Genomic DNA, 12,006 nt, shown 5'->3' with positions numbered 1-12,006 from the left:
CTTGTTGCTCAAATGCCCCGCACAAAAAATGCATTCGCATTGTCGTTCAAATAAGAGACTACTTATACTTGGACGAAGTATGATTAGGGTCTTTCTTCTTTTTGTGTACGAATGTAGTATCTTTTAACAAATCGTGTAGAGAATGTGAAGCACAGCATTTGCTGATGCTGTGAGCGGAGATGAGCCCTGAAGAAACGCTTGATTATCCTTTACTGTCTAATTATATCTTGTCCTTCCGTTGCGTTCTTTTATGCTTCGTCGTATGTTTTCTCCTTTTGTGTTTCAGCAAGTGCTTTCTTCTTATGTGCTGCTCGAGCAGCATTGACCCTTTTCTGTCGTCGGAACTCCGCCTCAACAATTGCTTTTGCTTCCTTGATCTTTTCTAAATCAGTATCACGTCCGACCATTTTTATCACTCGAGCGGTAATGATATGTTCTTTAGATTGATCTCTTACATAGTTTCTCTTCTTCGTAATACGAGGTATCCCAAGAGCTTTTTTCTTTGCCATCTCTCGCGCCTTCTGTTCACGTTTTTTCTCTGTGAAATCTTTTTCGGCATGTTTCAAAGCTTCATGATAGTCTGTAAATTTACCTTCTCGAATATACCTTTTAGCTGTGCGAATTGAAGTCATAGCTTTACCATCGTAGCCCGCATTTTTCAAGCGGAATCTTTTCATACGGTTTGAGCTCTTTGATTCTTCCACCGCGATTTGATCGTCTTTACCGTCTTGAGCAGACTGTAAGGTATGAAGCCATGAGAATGCCAGTAGAATATAAAGAAGATAGATACTCAACATTTCATACTAGATGAGAAGTAATGATATGCTGAACCTGTATGTGAGCAGTAGATTGTGCTTGAAGAATATGAAAAGAAAATCACTGTAGCTTAAATAGCTTGCTCAGCTCCTTTGATTACTTTTCACATCTTTTGAAGACTATACAATAGCCATTGCTTCCGGGGCTAGCTAGATGCTGGCGTAATATTATGAAGAGCATAATGCAGTGTAATTTTGATTCATTTTGATTTCTCTAATACTTGAACCGGTAAAGATAAGAAATAGTAACCTCACTAAGATACGAAACATTAAAATGAGCTTCAGTATTAAATAAAAGCTTATCTATACAGTAAAACTATATCACCTATCATAAATTATTTCTGAGCTGTTCCGCGCTTTAGCTTCACTCTTCCTCTTTTCCTTAGAACGTGCTGCTGAAAGTCTTTTTTGCTCACGAAATTTCGCCTTAATAATTGTTTTTACCTGTTTGATTTGATCTAGATCAGTTTCACGTCCTACTAACTTTAAGACCTTAATTTAATAATATTATCTTTTTATCTTGAATTTTTTCTCGTAATGCCTAAAGCTCTATTTCTCGCCTTTTAAACTCTCTTATACAACTTTTTTGTTTCTATATATTCAGTCTTTACTTTTATAAGAGCTTCGTTATAGTCAGTAAAAGTGCTTTCATCAATATACTTTTATACTCCTCGATCCGATCTTTATAAATTTATATTATATCCTTTCGCCTTTTATTTCTAAGTATACTTCTTTTCTATCTTATAATCCGGGGCAATCTCAGGACTATTACAGTAAGAGGAGATATAGGTATAATATATACTTTAATATACCAGCTCTTTGATAAAATGATCAATGATGATTATATCAGAACTAGGGCGGTTTCTATATTTCTCTTCAGTAGCTATATTTATATAGAAGATTCTTAAGAGCGAAGTATTGACCTATGCTGAATAGCAAGATATCACTACGTTAAAGCTTTGTAAGACTACTTTTTACCAGCTTCCTCTTCCTTGCCATCGTTTTTATTTGCCTTTAAAAGCCTTTTCTTTCTTCTGTGTTTGGCAGATCTTTCCCTTGTCCCCTGCGAATAAAGTTGCTCTGCTAATTTTCTTGCATCATCATGCCGAACGATACCATTCTTCTCCCCCAAGAGTTTCACGATGTACCGCCCTATAATTTCATCTTTGGTATTATAGCCTTCTCTATGGTATCGCTTTCTTTTCATTCCTTGCTCTTTCAGTTTCTCTCTATGTTTCTGGGAATACATTCTAGTGTTCTTACGTAGCTCTTCGGTGGCTTTCTTTGTACATTCCTCCATGCTTAAACCTTTTGAAGATTGGAATAGTTGGAATGCTTTCTTTTCTATCCTTTTGTTTTTGCTTTGATCGCGAGGCTTTTCTCCAGCTGTCTGTTGAACCTCTCCCTCTGATTTACTTCTACTTTGCTTTCTACTTCTGCCGTTGATATCGTTTGATGTAAGGGAGAAGCTTTTGTCTTGTTCATAGAGTCTTTCTCCTGCCGGATAAGGACTTGCTTTGAATGCGTCGAACTGAGCCTTACCAGACTTGCCACAATCTACCATTGACGCACAGAAGAGGATAAAAAGCAGCATCCATAACATGCACTCTCGATCTTTGCAGCGCTTTTGGATTTTCATACTGTTTGCGCTTTCAAATATTAAATAATGGTTGAGAGCAACCCTTCAGTGGACGAAAACCTTCCAAGACGCACCGATGTATACAACCTTAATGAAGCACACACAATCTATCTATTATCAATTTACTGAAGTATTACGCAATCCATACATCCACGCCAAAACTTGCCCCGACATACTCTACGGCATCATGTTGCTTCAATCTGTCAGCCTGGCTTACTCTTTTTCATAATACTCTTTTCGTCTTTGATCTTCTTTCTCGCTTCGATCCTATCCTGCTTTATTTTCTCACTTCGCTCTTGATACCATTCTTCAGCTTTTTCCTTGCTTTATCATGTTTGTAGATTTCATTTTTCTCTTTCAAAAAAGCAATCATCTTTCTAGTGATCACGCTTTCTTTTGTATTGTGGTTTTTCCTGTGATAGTCTTTCTGCTTTCTTCTTGTTACCCCTGAAGATGATTGTACAACCATAAATCGTTTATTAGCATCTGTCTTCTGTTTTCGTAGCTTTTGTTTAGCTGCTTCAAATGCCTCTTCAAATGTATTCAACTGATTTGTTCGCAGAAAGTGTTGGTTATTGGCCATACGCTTTGCTTTCTCTTCTATTGTATAGAAGCCGGTTGGCATCTTTTCACCAGAAACCGTTTGCGTTCGCTTTCGTTTTGGTCTGGGTGTTTCTTCCACATCCGGCTCCCTCGAACTGGGGCTAAGCTGAACAGGTGGTCTAACCCTACTTTTTCTCTGGCCGTCCTCTTTCGAGTAGGTATGTGGTATTTGGGAAGAGAAAGTTGGGTTGGTGGTAAGTCATGTTGTTGTTCTCCAGCTTTTGTCCTTAAAGGGAGCTTCCGGTCTGATCCTGAAGCAGATAGACGGTCTTTTGATGTGCAAGCTACAAATCTTAAAATCTCCGTTGATGTAGAAAAGATAAGGTACCATCTTGTCGTACTTAGCACAAATTGAACCATCCCCTTTTTAGCTTTCGATGTGGTAGATTTGAGATCAAAGAAAGTGTGTGACAGCACTCTGCAATATAAAACATATTCATGGAACAGGATAGGGAAACCCGGGAAGGGGCGATGTCTTGTTGCTCAAATGCCCCGCGGTAGTTTATGTATTAGTCAACTCATGAACAAGACAATGTTTGTAGTACACAATCTTCGCAAAAGTAAGATCGTTCATCCAATGACGGTACCTTAAGATGATTGGACGACGCTTTTAGAACGAGTAATCTGAAGAATTACTTTTCGTTTGCAATGCTTTGGCCTCCTTCTTTCTCGCTCGATGCGACGCACTTCGTTCCCTTGCGCTCGCTTTGTACCACTCTTCCGCCGCCTCTCTGGCATCTTTATGTCTGACAATGTGATTGTCTTCCCCTAAAAGTTGAACAATTTTTCTGCTAATGACCGCTTCCTTACCGTTGTATCCCTTTTTGCGGGTGGCTTTTTTTTTCTTAATTCCTTGATCTTTCGATTTATTCCTATATTTTTCGCTATCAACCCTTCTTCTTTCTGTAAGTTGCTTATGGGCCAGTCTGAGTGACTCTTCTTCAGTATATCCGAGACCTGAATTATAAATCACCCGCGCTTTACGACGAGTGATATTGTCCCTATTAAAGTATCCAGGTTGACCGTACTTTGGAGTTTTAAACAATTTACCCGCTTCTCCATTACCAAAAACTGAAGACCTGCTACTTGTAGACTTCACAAGACTTGGATAACTGTTGTGAGAGTCCATAGAGTCGTCGCTTGAAGAAAGAAGATGAATCCGCTCCGCATCTTTTGGAGAACTTATAGGTGCCTTACCCTTATGAGCGTAAGAAGACTTCTCCGACCTATACTTGGCACTGAAAGCGGAAGAGAAAAGTAGTAGATTTACGATCAAATATATGCTCAGTACTTCTCTAGTGTACCAGTCCATTATCTATTCGTGTGATTGTCACAAGTCAGCATAACGTTAAAGAAATAAATGCCAATAATGACCGCAACGACTTGCCCCGTTTACACTTTTGTGCTGCCTGACGCCCAAGTGTATGCAAGAGTAAATATACAAGATAAAGGTATTGATTAGCACTGCCTCAAGGCATCAACATGATCTTAATTGTATGCATAATAGTAAGTAGCTGTGGTAACAATTTTGATAGTGAAGAGTGCAAAAACTATTCTAAAGAACTTATTTAGGTTCAGAAGCTTTAAGGGTCTCTTCTCTTTTGATCTTCTTCTTCATTGCCCTGTTTTCATAATATCGTTTACCTCGCTCCTTAAAGATTGCTTCTGCCATCTGAGTGGCGATTGCAGGATCAGTAATCCCATTCTCTTCCTCCAATATTCTTTTTGCCTTTCGATTGATACGACTGATTTGTAAATTATATCCAGGTTTACGACAATTTTTTCGTTTAATTCCGAGCATTTTCTTCTTTTCTCTATATTTCAAGTTGTCTTGCTTCTTTCTTTCAGTAAGTAAAATCATTGAACTGGAAATAGCTTGATCTAATGTGGTAAGATCACCTTTCTTAAACAATTTTGCTCCCATTCGACGTGCTTTTGAGTCTATTGAATTGGATAAATAATCGCTTTTTTGTCCTGGTAAATTCAGATCTGGCAAAGGATTTTTGTGTGAAGGAGTATTGCTCTCCATAGGTGTTCTTTGCTCTTCACTGTGACTCCCCTGACTACATTGTATGTTGAGCATCATTGCAATGCAGAAGACCCACCAAAGCGGGCTTTTAATGAATGCGAGCATCAAATCAAACACCAGGTCTCATCCGGATTGTTGTTCAAAATAGAGAAGTATGGTTCAAGAACATGTTTACTTTACTCTACGGGCACTCATACACATACAAAGCGACATTTGAGCCCCGAAAAAAAAGGCAGCCAACAGTTTGGGTGAAGACACTTTCGCATTCAACTATGAAATAGTGAGGTGAAAGTGCTGGATCGAAAGCAAGAAATTGATCAACAGTGTTGATACTCTGGCTACACAAATCATTCATCTAATCCTTTTCGCTTGGCTCTTGCCGCTCGCTTGCGTTCTGATATTGCCTTCTGTTGATTACGATACCACTGCTTTGCTTTTTCCCTTGCCACATCATGACTGAAGATGGTATTTTTCTCCTTCAAAAGCGTCGAGTAATCTTACCTTCTTTTGTTCTAGTATAAAACGTATGATAATTTTTTGGCTTGATGCCGAGTTCTTTTTGATTTTGTCTTCGTTTACGATTTTCTCTTGATTTCTTCTCCTTCAATTTCTCTTTGGCTGCTGCTAAGGCATCATCAAAGTTTGTATGGCCTGTTGCATTCAGAAATTGTCGAGACTTTGCCAATCGTATTGCATGTTGTTCCTGGGAAAAGTAACCTGAAGGATACCTTTTTCGACTTTCACTTTGCTGTTTTGATGTTTGATCCTGTTCTGGCAGTTCGACCTTCATTTCCGAAGGAGCATTGTTCTTCGATGATGGTCTTGTCAGATTTGGAGTTCTCCTTCTCGTTGGAATTTGCTGCGCACTATACTTAGACGAAGGTCGATGTATATTTGGAGTTCTTTGCCTAGTCGGTATCTGATAGGAATGCTCAGGCACAACACCATCTTGGCTTGTGCCATCTAGTTTAAGCCTAACTGCCAGAGAAGTATGGTAAAATAAAATCACGACGGCAATAAAAATCATAAGTAGCATTAGGAGATGTTGGATGTACTTGAAGTTCAAGCTACAGACGTAAATTCAATCAAATGAATTCAATCATACATACCTCACTTTATTGAATTCACTTTTCAAGGTTTGCATGCAGACGCAAAAGACCCGAATAAACAAATCGAAACTATCATGATCATAACATGCTGCACTGCCTCAAATTCCTAAGTCCGTCGGAAAACAAAGCTACGGTACAGCTTTGAATTTTTCTTTGTTTTTTGCTCTATCTGCTATCATCTTTTGACGGTACGTTTCACCTGGTTTCATGAATTGCTTAGCAAATTGCTTTGCCTCTCCCCGATCTTTGATTGGATTAGTTTCATCTTTCAAAATGGCATCTACTTGTCTTCTAAACCGACTATTGGCCTTATGGTAACCTATTTCGTGATAATCCTTCGTCTTGATTCCGAGTGACTTTTTTCTTGTTCTTGCATCTTGACTGTATCGACGTCTACTTTCAGTTATTTTTTCTCTGGCCTTAAGAATTGCTTCGTCTAAATTTGCAAACTTTTCTTTCTCAAGCTTAAAAATTCTTTTACCCATCCGAATGGCACGTTGGTCTTTTGAATAGTAACTATTATTCTCTGCTGGTAAATTCAAATCTGGAATCCGCTGTTTCACTTGCGATGGTTCAGATCCCTGTGGACTAGGACTACTTTGTTTGCCACTACCGTGCTCCGAAGTACACCGAACCGTAATTAAGAAGATGCTAAAGAACAGTATGCTGCTCGTAAACGAAACCAAAAGCATATCAGCTTGGCATCAAACTTGATCATTGAAGAGTATCAAGGAAGAGTAAAACATAATTGCAAGTGAGTTTTGAAAAAAACCTTTTAGATTGCACGTTACACAACGAGACAATGAGAACACATACGATGCCAGCCCCGACTCAATAGATCATGACGGCACCTTCTCGGCCATCTCACGCCGCGCTTCAATAGCATGCACGCAATCTTATCATTGTGAAAGGGGGTATAGATACAGTACTGCAAATGATGGTAAAGTGACAAATAAATGAATGTGTGTTGCTTACAGAGGTAGAATCACTTTGAGTCCAGGCCTGACAAGACTGATAAACCTGCCATGAGCTGTTCTTTGGATGATTCGTCATCTGTGTAGGCAATGATTGGCTCTTTCATAGAACTCAATAGCCCAAATTGGGTATCTGTTGATAAATGGATAGAGAAAGCATGCGGGACTTGTACCTCTTCGAATGCTTCTGATAATTTGACAATCGATCCTTTCATAACTTTGATCGTTTCGATCAACTTTTTGCTCTGTTCATCCTTCGATTCGTCGTAGAGACTTAAGCGATCGTTGTACAGCTCAAAGAGTGCTCTACGAAATCGTTGACCTGAACCGAATTGAATGGTAAGCGAACCATTGAGCAAACAATCTTTCGAATGCATCTTTTGCTTCATCTCTTGTTGTATTTGCAATCTTCGTTGTTGACGTGATTGTTGTAGGCCTTTGATTTCTTGATGAAGTTTTAATTGCATCTCTTTTGCCATTCGAAGTTTCTCATTACGGATCTCTTTTTGACGAACAAGGATCTTTCTCCGTTCCTCTTCTTCCATAATGCGCTTTTCAACTTCTGCATGTTCATCCTCTAATTGACGTTGCTTTTCCTCTTCTTGCAACGACATATTATCCGTTCTTGCTCTCCTTGAACGCTCTTCTGATTCCAACAAGCTACGCTCATATGCGCCTAGCTTTTGTCTCTCGACTTGTTGACGTGCCCATCGTGCTCGTGCTGCTGCTTCGACTTCTTTGGTGATCGTTCGTTTACGTTGAAGGTCCGATAAAAGATTGTCCAATTGATTCTGTCTAGCAAGAATTGCATTGAGCTGATCGTTTGTCATTCCATCGCTCTCCTTTAGCTCAATTACTTCTTTTCGTTGCGGTGGTTCATTAAATTTTGAACGGAAAATTTGATCAATCAAAGTCGTACTACTCGTCTTGGTGAGCGCTGTATCTGCTGTTTCATAATTTCTGCTGCTTGACACACTTGGTAGAGAATTTGATGTCACAGTAGAGAAATTTGCTCTGTGTCGATTATCAGATCCATGGTCTAGCGCACGCGAACTTTCGATCATTTCTACTAATTCATCAAACCTTTCAACAGATGATGCTCTGGAAAGACCAGAAGCGATAGGAGCTCGTTGTTGCTCAGCATCGTGTGTTGCAGCGACATCAACATCTGAAGCGTCAGAAAGCGTTCCTCGTCTGCTTGAGAATTTCTCCGAAAGTGACTTCTTCTCTTCCTCTGTATAATCGATCGCAAAGCCAACCATTTCGGATAAATGCAAAAGTGAGGGTGTAGGTGATCCTGATGATCTTCTTTTTGACGATGGTGGTAAGACGGGTAGTTCTTTGTCTACCGGACTGCCAACTTGCATTCCCTTCACTTCGGATAATGCCCATCCTGAACCAACTTGCTTGCCATCCGGATCCACGACCTTGATTACAGCAGGTGAGAGTGGCGTAGTACTTGACACGCCCATATCTGCCGCTTTGTCGGTAAATGCATCCGAATAATCTGAATCGCGATGACTATGACTACTCTGGCCTGAAAGTTGGGCTTTTTGTTGTGCTTCCATCATTGATTTGATCAAAGGTGATTTTGTCACATCATTACTTCGACCGTCAGCTGAAAGGCTGGGTTGTAATGCATTGACTGCCGGTTGACCTTGTTCGCCATACGAATGTGCTCGCATTTGTCGAACGCGCGGTCGAACATGTCCTTCCAACGTGATCACCGGTCTGCGCATCTCTCGCTCGATTGCCGCTTTCACATTGCCTGCTAAAGGTGGTGATGTTTGTTGTCGAGATATTCTATCGCGTGATGATCGAACACTTGAATCATTATCGGTTCCACTTGTCATGTTTCTAAGATCTTGAATTGATTTCTTTAAACTTTCAACTCCATCTTTCACTTCATCACTTTGCGCTTTTGAATGTCTTGCAAATATTGCCGCAATGTCATCCGAACTTGTTTCTGAAGTTTTCTTCTTTTGTATTTTTGATAGTGGTTCGGATGGACTTTTGGGTAAAGGAAGTAGAGGAGGCGGATGAAGAGGTGATTGGGTAGATCGCGTGCCGGTGGTGAATGAACGCTTGGACCGCGCTTTCGTCGAAGCACCTGACTTTGATTCATTTTTGTATTCATCTGATTGCGAATTGGTGCTAATGGTTGATTTACTCTTTGTTGGTCGGATCACTTTTGTGGGTTGCTTCACATCTGTTTCTCGTATCTTGGTATCTTTCTCATCGTCCATTGTCGGTGTGACAATTTGATCAGAAAGACCTTGTTCGATTTGTAATTTCTTCATCACTTTTTCACGTTTTGCTTCATCCATCAACCTTCTTTGTCGTTCACGTTGTTTTTCTTTGGCCAAGATCATTCGTTCTTGATCTTCTTTCCATCGTAAGAAATCAAGTCGTTCACGTTCAAGTTGTTCAAACGAATACAAATCATTTTGATCAACAAACACAAGGTCTCGTGCATTTCGTAATTCTGCAAAAACTGATTCATGCGTCATTACGGAAGAAGCAGAAAAAGAAGCGGCTCTATTTTGTCTACTCCGATGTGAAATTGATTGTTTGTTATTTTGTAAGAATGAAGGTACTACTTCAACTCCGGTTCCGTTATTGATACGCCCAAATAATCCTCCGCCGCCACTGTTGCTGTTTACTGCACTACTTCCGTCTGAAACGGAATTGAAAATTGAAGGTAATGAAGGCGCATGACGAATCGATCGTGTATGAATAGCATTTCTTGACAAATTACCTGTTTCAATGCTCAGATCAAGGTCGCCGATTGAATTGAGTAGACTGCCTGATCCACTTTCTCTCATTTGCGGTCTTTGTTCGAATGAATACCTTTGTTGGTAAGAATCAATCAAGCCGGTAGTCGTACTCATTGAAGGTGATAATTGTCCTTGACCCTGTTCTGGTACGCCAAGTCTGGATAATTGACTGTTTCGCTTTGGAGGGTCGGGGAATTGCGGGTGCAAGCTGTCTTCCAATCCACTCTCAGAATCGGCGCCAATAGTTGATTCCCTTCTCATTAATGCACCTCCTGGTTCCTTAATAGGCGATGAACCAGAACGAAGACTGATTGGTTTATTCAATCTCGTGAACTGCATAATTGTACTGTTGGACTCCCGCTTCTTGTCATCTTCCCCATCCAACATCATTCCGCCATATGCATCATTTCCACCTTCAAACGTTTCACGAAAAGGCGAAATTGCACCTCCGCCAAATCCACCAATACCCAACCCAACAGCTGGTAGCCCAGTAAAGGAAAGATGGGTAGCATGAGAAGTACTTGAAGAAGTGTCGATCGTTGAAAGGCTATGGCTTTGCGGGAAAGGAGAAGAGTGCAGCGTTGTCGAAGATACACTTATCGGTACATCAGGCGTATGACCGTGTGCCGAAGGACTGCCAATACTTGATCCGGCTTGCATAGAGGATATGGACGATTGAGTGAACGATCGAGGAATAAACGAAGATGGACCACTTGATGAACCAACTGCAAGCTGAGCACGTAGAAACGGATCGGTAAGCTGAATTGCATCATTGATAGTAATCACATTCACTTTAGAATCCCCATGATCACGACTGTTGGAGGATGGCATTTGGGCAGCCAAAGAACGACCAAAGACCATCAAGCGAGCACGTTGTACGGCAGAGGTATGTTCGGGCACAAGTTGGACCAAGATGACTTTCGAGCAAAATTTGAGAAAGATGAATTGAAGGTCTTGATGTGTATATAAGATTTGTCGTAAACCATCAAAGCCACCATCTTCTTCCAATGATCCTCTAGCCTGAACTATCAAATTTGCACTGTCATATCGCAACCCCGGAGAAGATGAACTGGCACCGGCACGATTGCTTAGGACGATATAAGATGCCTGATGAGATGATTGCAGCTCTTTCAAGCTGTCGATCAACGGAGGAGGAGAGGTTGATGAGCCGGGTATTTGGGATAAAGCTGGCGTCATTTGTTGACTGGATATGGCCATCATTCTCTACCGATTGCTTTTGATCGGCACCATTACAATATTTCGAATGCTGCTCTTCTTTCACTACTGGCCATTAGCATACTTTTGTTTGGTGGTCAGACAATGATGGCAGCTATGATGATCAAAAACTTTAATTCAATCATGTACGTGCATTCATACATACATGACACTCTCTTAGCCATTTAACTTTTGTAGATCCTCGGGCGGGCCAAAAGATATTGTTCGCATTAGCGGCGGCTATTGCTTGTTTTACAGACACTTTGACTGTTATGCAAAGAACGGACGGACATTGCGAGATTTAAATTGATTCTCTATTTTGGCATCTCTTTCATCTTTTCATCTGTGTGTGACTGTATGCAATACAACGCCGAATATCCTCAGGGGGTTGGAAATGCAAACCAGAGAGAGGGTTGGTTGTGTACAATTTAAATCGTTAACGGCATCGGGCTGCATTAGCACTCAACAAGTTTTAAGCATTGTTTTAGCTTACTTTTTCAGATGCACTCTCACATATTAGTGGCGTATACATTAAAACTCGCATGAGAGCATCAGGGAGGATGTTTTAAAAGTGTACTCAACGCTTTGCTCGCTGCCCTGGACCGCTATTGCGCCTTCACCTGGTCTTGTGGCTTAAACCTTCTCAATTCGGATCACTTTTTAAAGCGGCGCCATACAAAATATTTTAATATTCTTTTAAAGAAGATTACAAGATTCTTTGGCAGGATCTATTCTATTCTAACATGATTGCTGTTTAGCAAAACCCGAATGACCCTACTTATCATAGAAAGGATCGGGCAAGGAATAGTCCAGCCGAAGAAATGATGCATTTAAGGTTTTGTGGG

General features: G+C 40.5%; 5 protein-coding genes across 5 annotated transcripts; all 5 read right to left on the bottom strand.

Moving 5' to 3' along the window:
* Positions 1-248: 248 nt before the first annotated feature.
* FA14DRAFT_153814 (uncharacterized protein) lies at positions 249-797 on the bottom strand (the record flags this gene model as incomplete). Its single annotated transcript, XM_025497624.1, has 1 exon — positions 249-797. The coding sequence occupies one exon, from the start codon at positions 795-797 to the stop codon at positions 249-251; it is 549 nt and encodes a 182-aa protein (XP_025358795.1).
* Positions 798-1,782: 985 nt separating this feature from the next.
* On the bottom strand, positions 1,783-2,379 carry FA14DRAFT_153813 (uncharacterized protein; the record flags this gene model as incomplete). Its single annotated transcript, XM_025497623.1, has 1 exon — positions 1,783-2,379. One exon carries the CDS (start codon positions 2,377-2,379, stop codon positions 1,783-1,785), a length of 597 nt encoding a protein of 198 aa, XP_025358794.1.
* A 352-nt stretch (positions 2,380-2,731) lies between these two features.
* FA14DRAFT_153812 (uncharacterized protein) lies at positions 2,732-3,079 on the bottom strand (the record flags this gene model as incomplete). The annotated part of the gene is made up of 1 exon (XM_025497622.1): positions 2,732-3,079. One exon carries the CDS (start codon positions 3,077-3,079, stop codon positions 2,732-2,734), a length of 348 nt encoding a protein of 115 aa, XP_025358793.1.
* A 458-nt stretch (positions 3,080-3,537) lies between these two features.
* On the bottom strand, positions 3,538-4,369 carry FA14DRAFT_183851 (uncharacterized protein; the record flags this gene model as incomplete). Its single annotated transcript, XM_025501345.1, has 1 exon — positions 3,538-4,369. One exon carries the CDS (start codon positions 4,367-4,369, stop codon positions 3,668-3,670), a length of 702 nt encoding a protein of 233 aa, XP_025358792.1. The 3' UTR covers positions 3,538-3,667.
* Positions 4,370-4,621: 252 nt separating this feature from the next.
* Positions 4,622-11,658, bottom strand: FA14DRAFT_171175 (uncharacterized protein; the record flags this gene model as incomplete). Its single annotated transcript, XM_025500313.1, has 6 exons — positions 7,185-11,658; positions 6,388-6,846; positions 6,196-6,264; positions 5,588-6,153; positions 5,290-5,356; positions 4,622-5,120 (listed from the first exon to the last, which is right to left on the bottom strand). Exons 1-6 carry the CDS (start codon positions 11,165-11,167, stop codon positions 4,622-4,624), a joined length of 5,643 nt encoding a protein of 1,880 aa, XP_025358791.1. The 5' UTR covers positions 11,168-11,658.
* Between the last annotated feature and the right edge of the window lie 348 nt (positions 11,659-12,006).

The sequence above is a fragment of the Meira miltonrushii genome, assembly GCF_003144205.1.
Source record: "Meira miltonrushii strain MCA 3882 unplaced genomic scaffold FA14scaffold_1, whole genome shotgun sequence".
NCBI classification, from domain to species: domain Eukaryota; kingdom Fungi; phylum Basidiomycota; class Exobasidiomycetes; order Exobasidiales; family Brachybasidiaceae; genus Meira; species Meira miltonrushii.
This window is presented reverse-complemented; position numbering and strand designations above follow the sequence as displayed.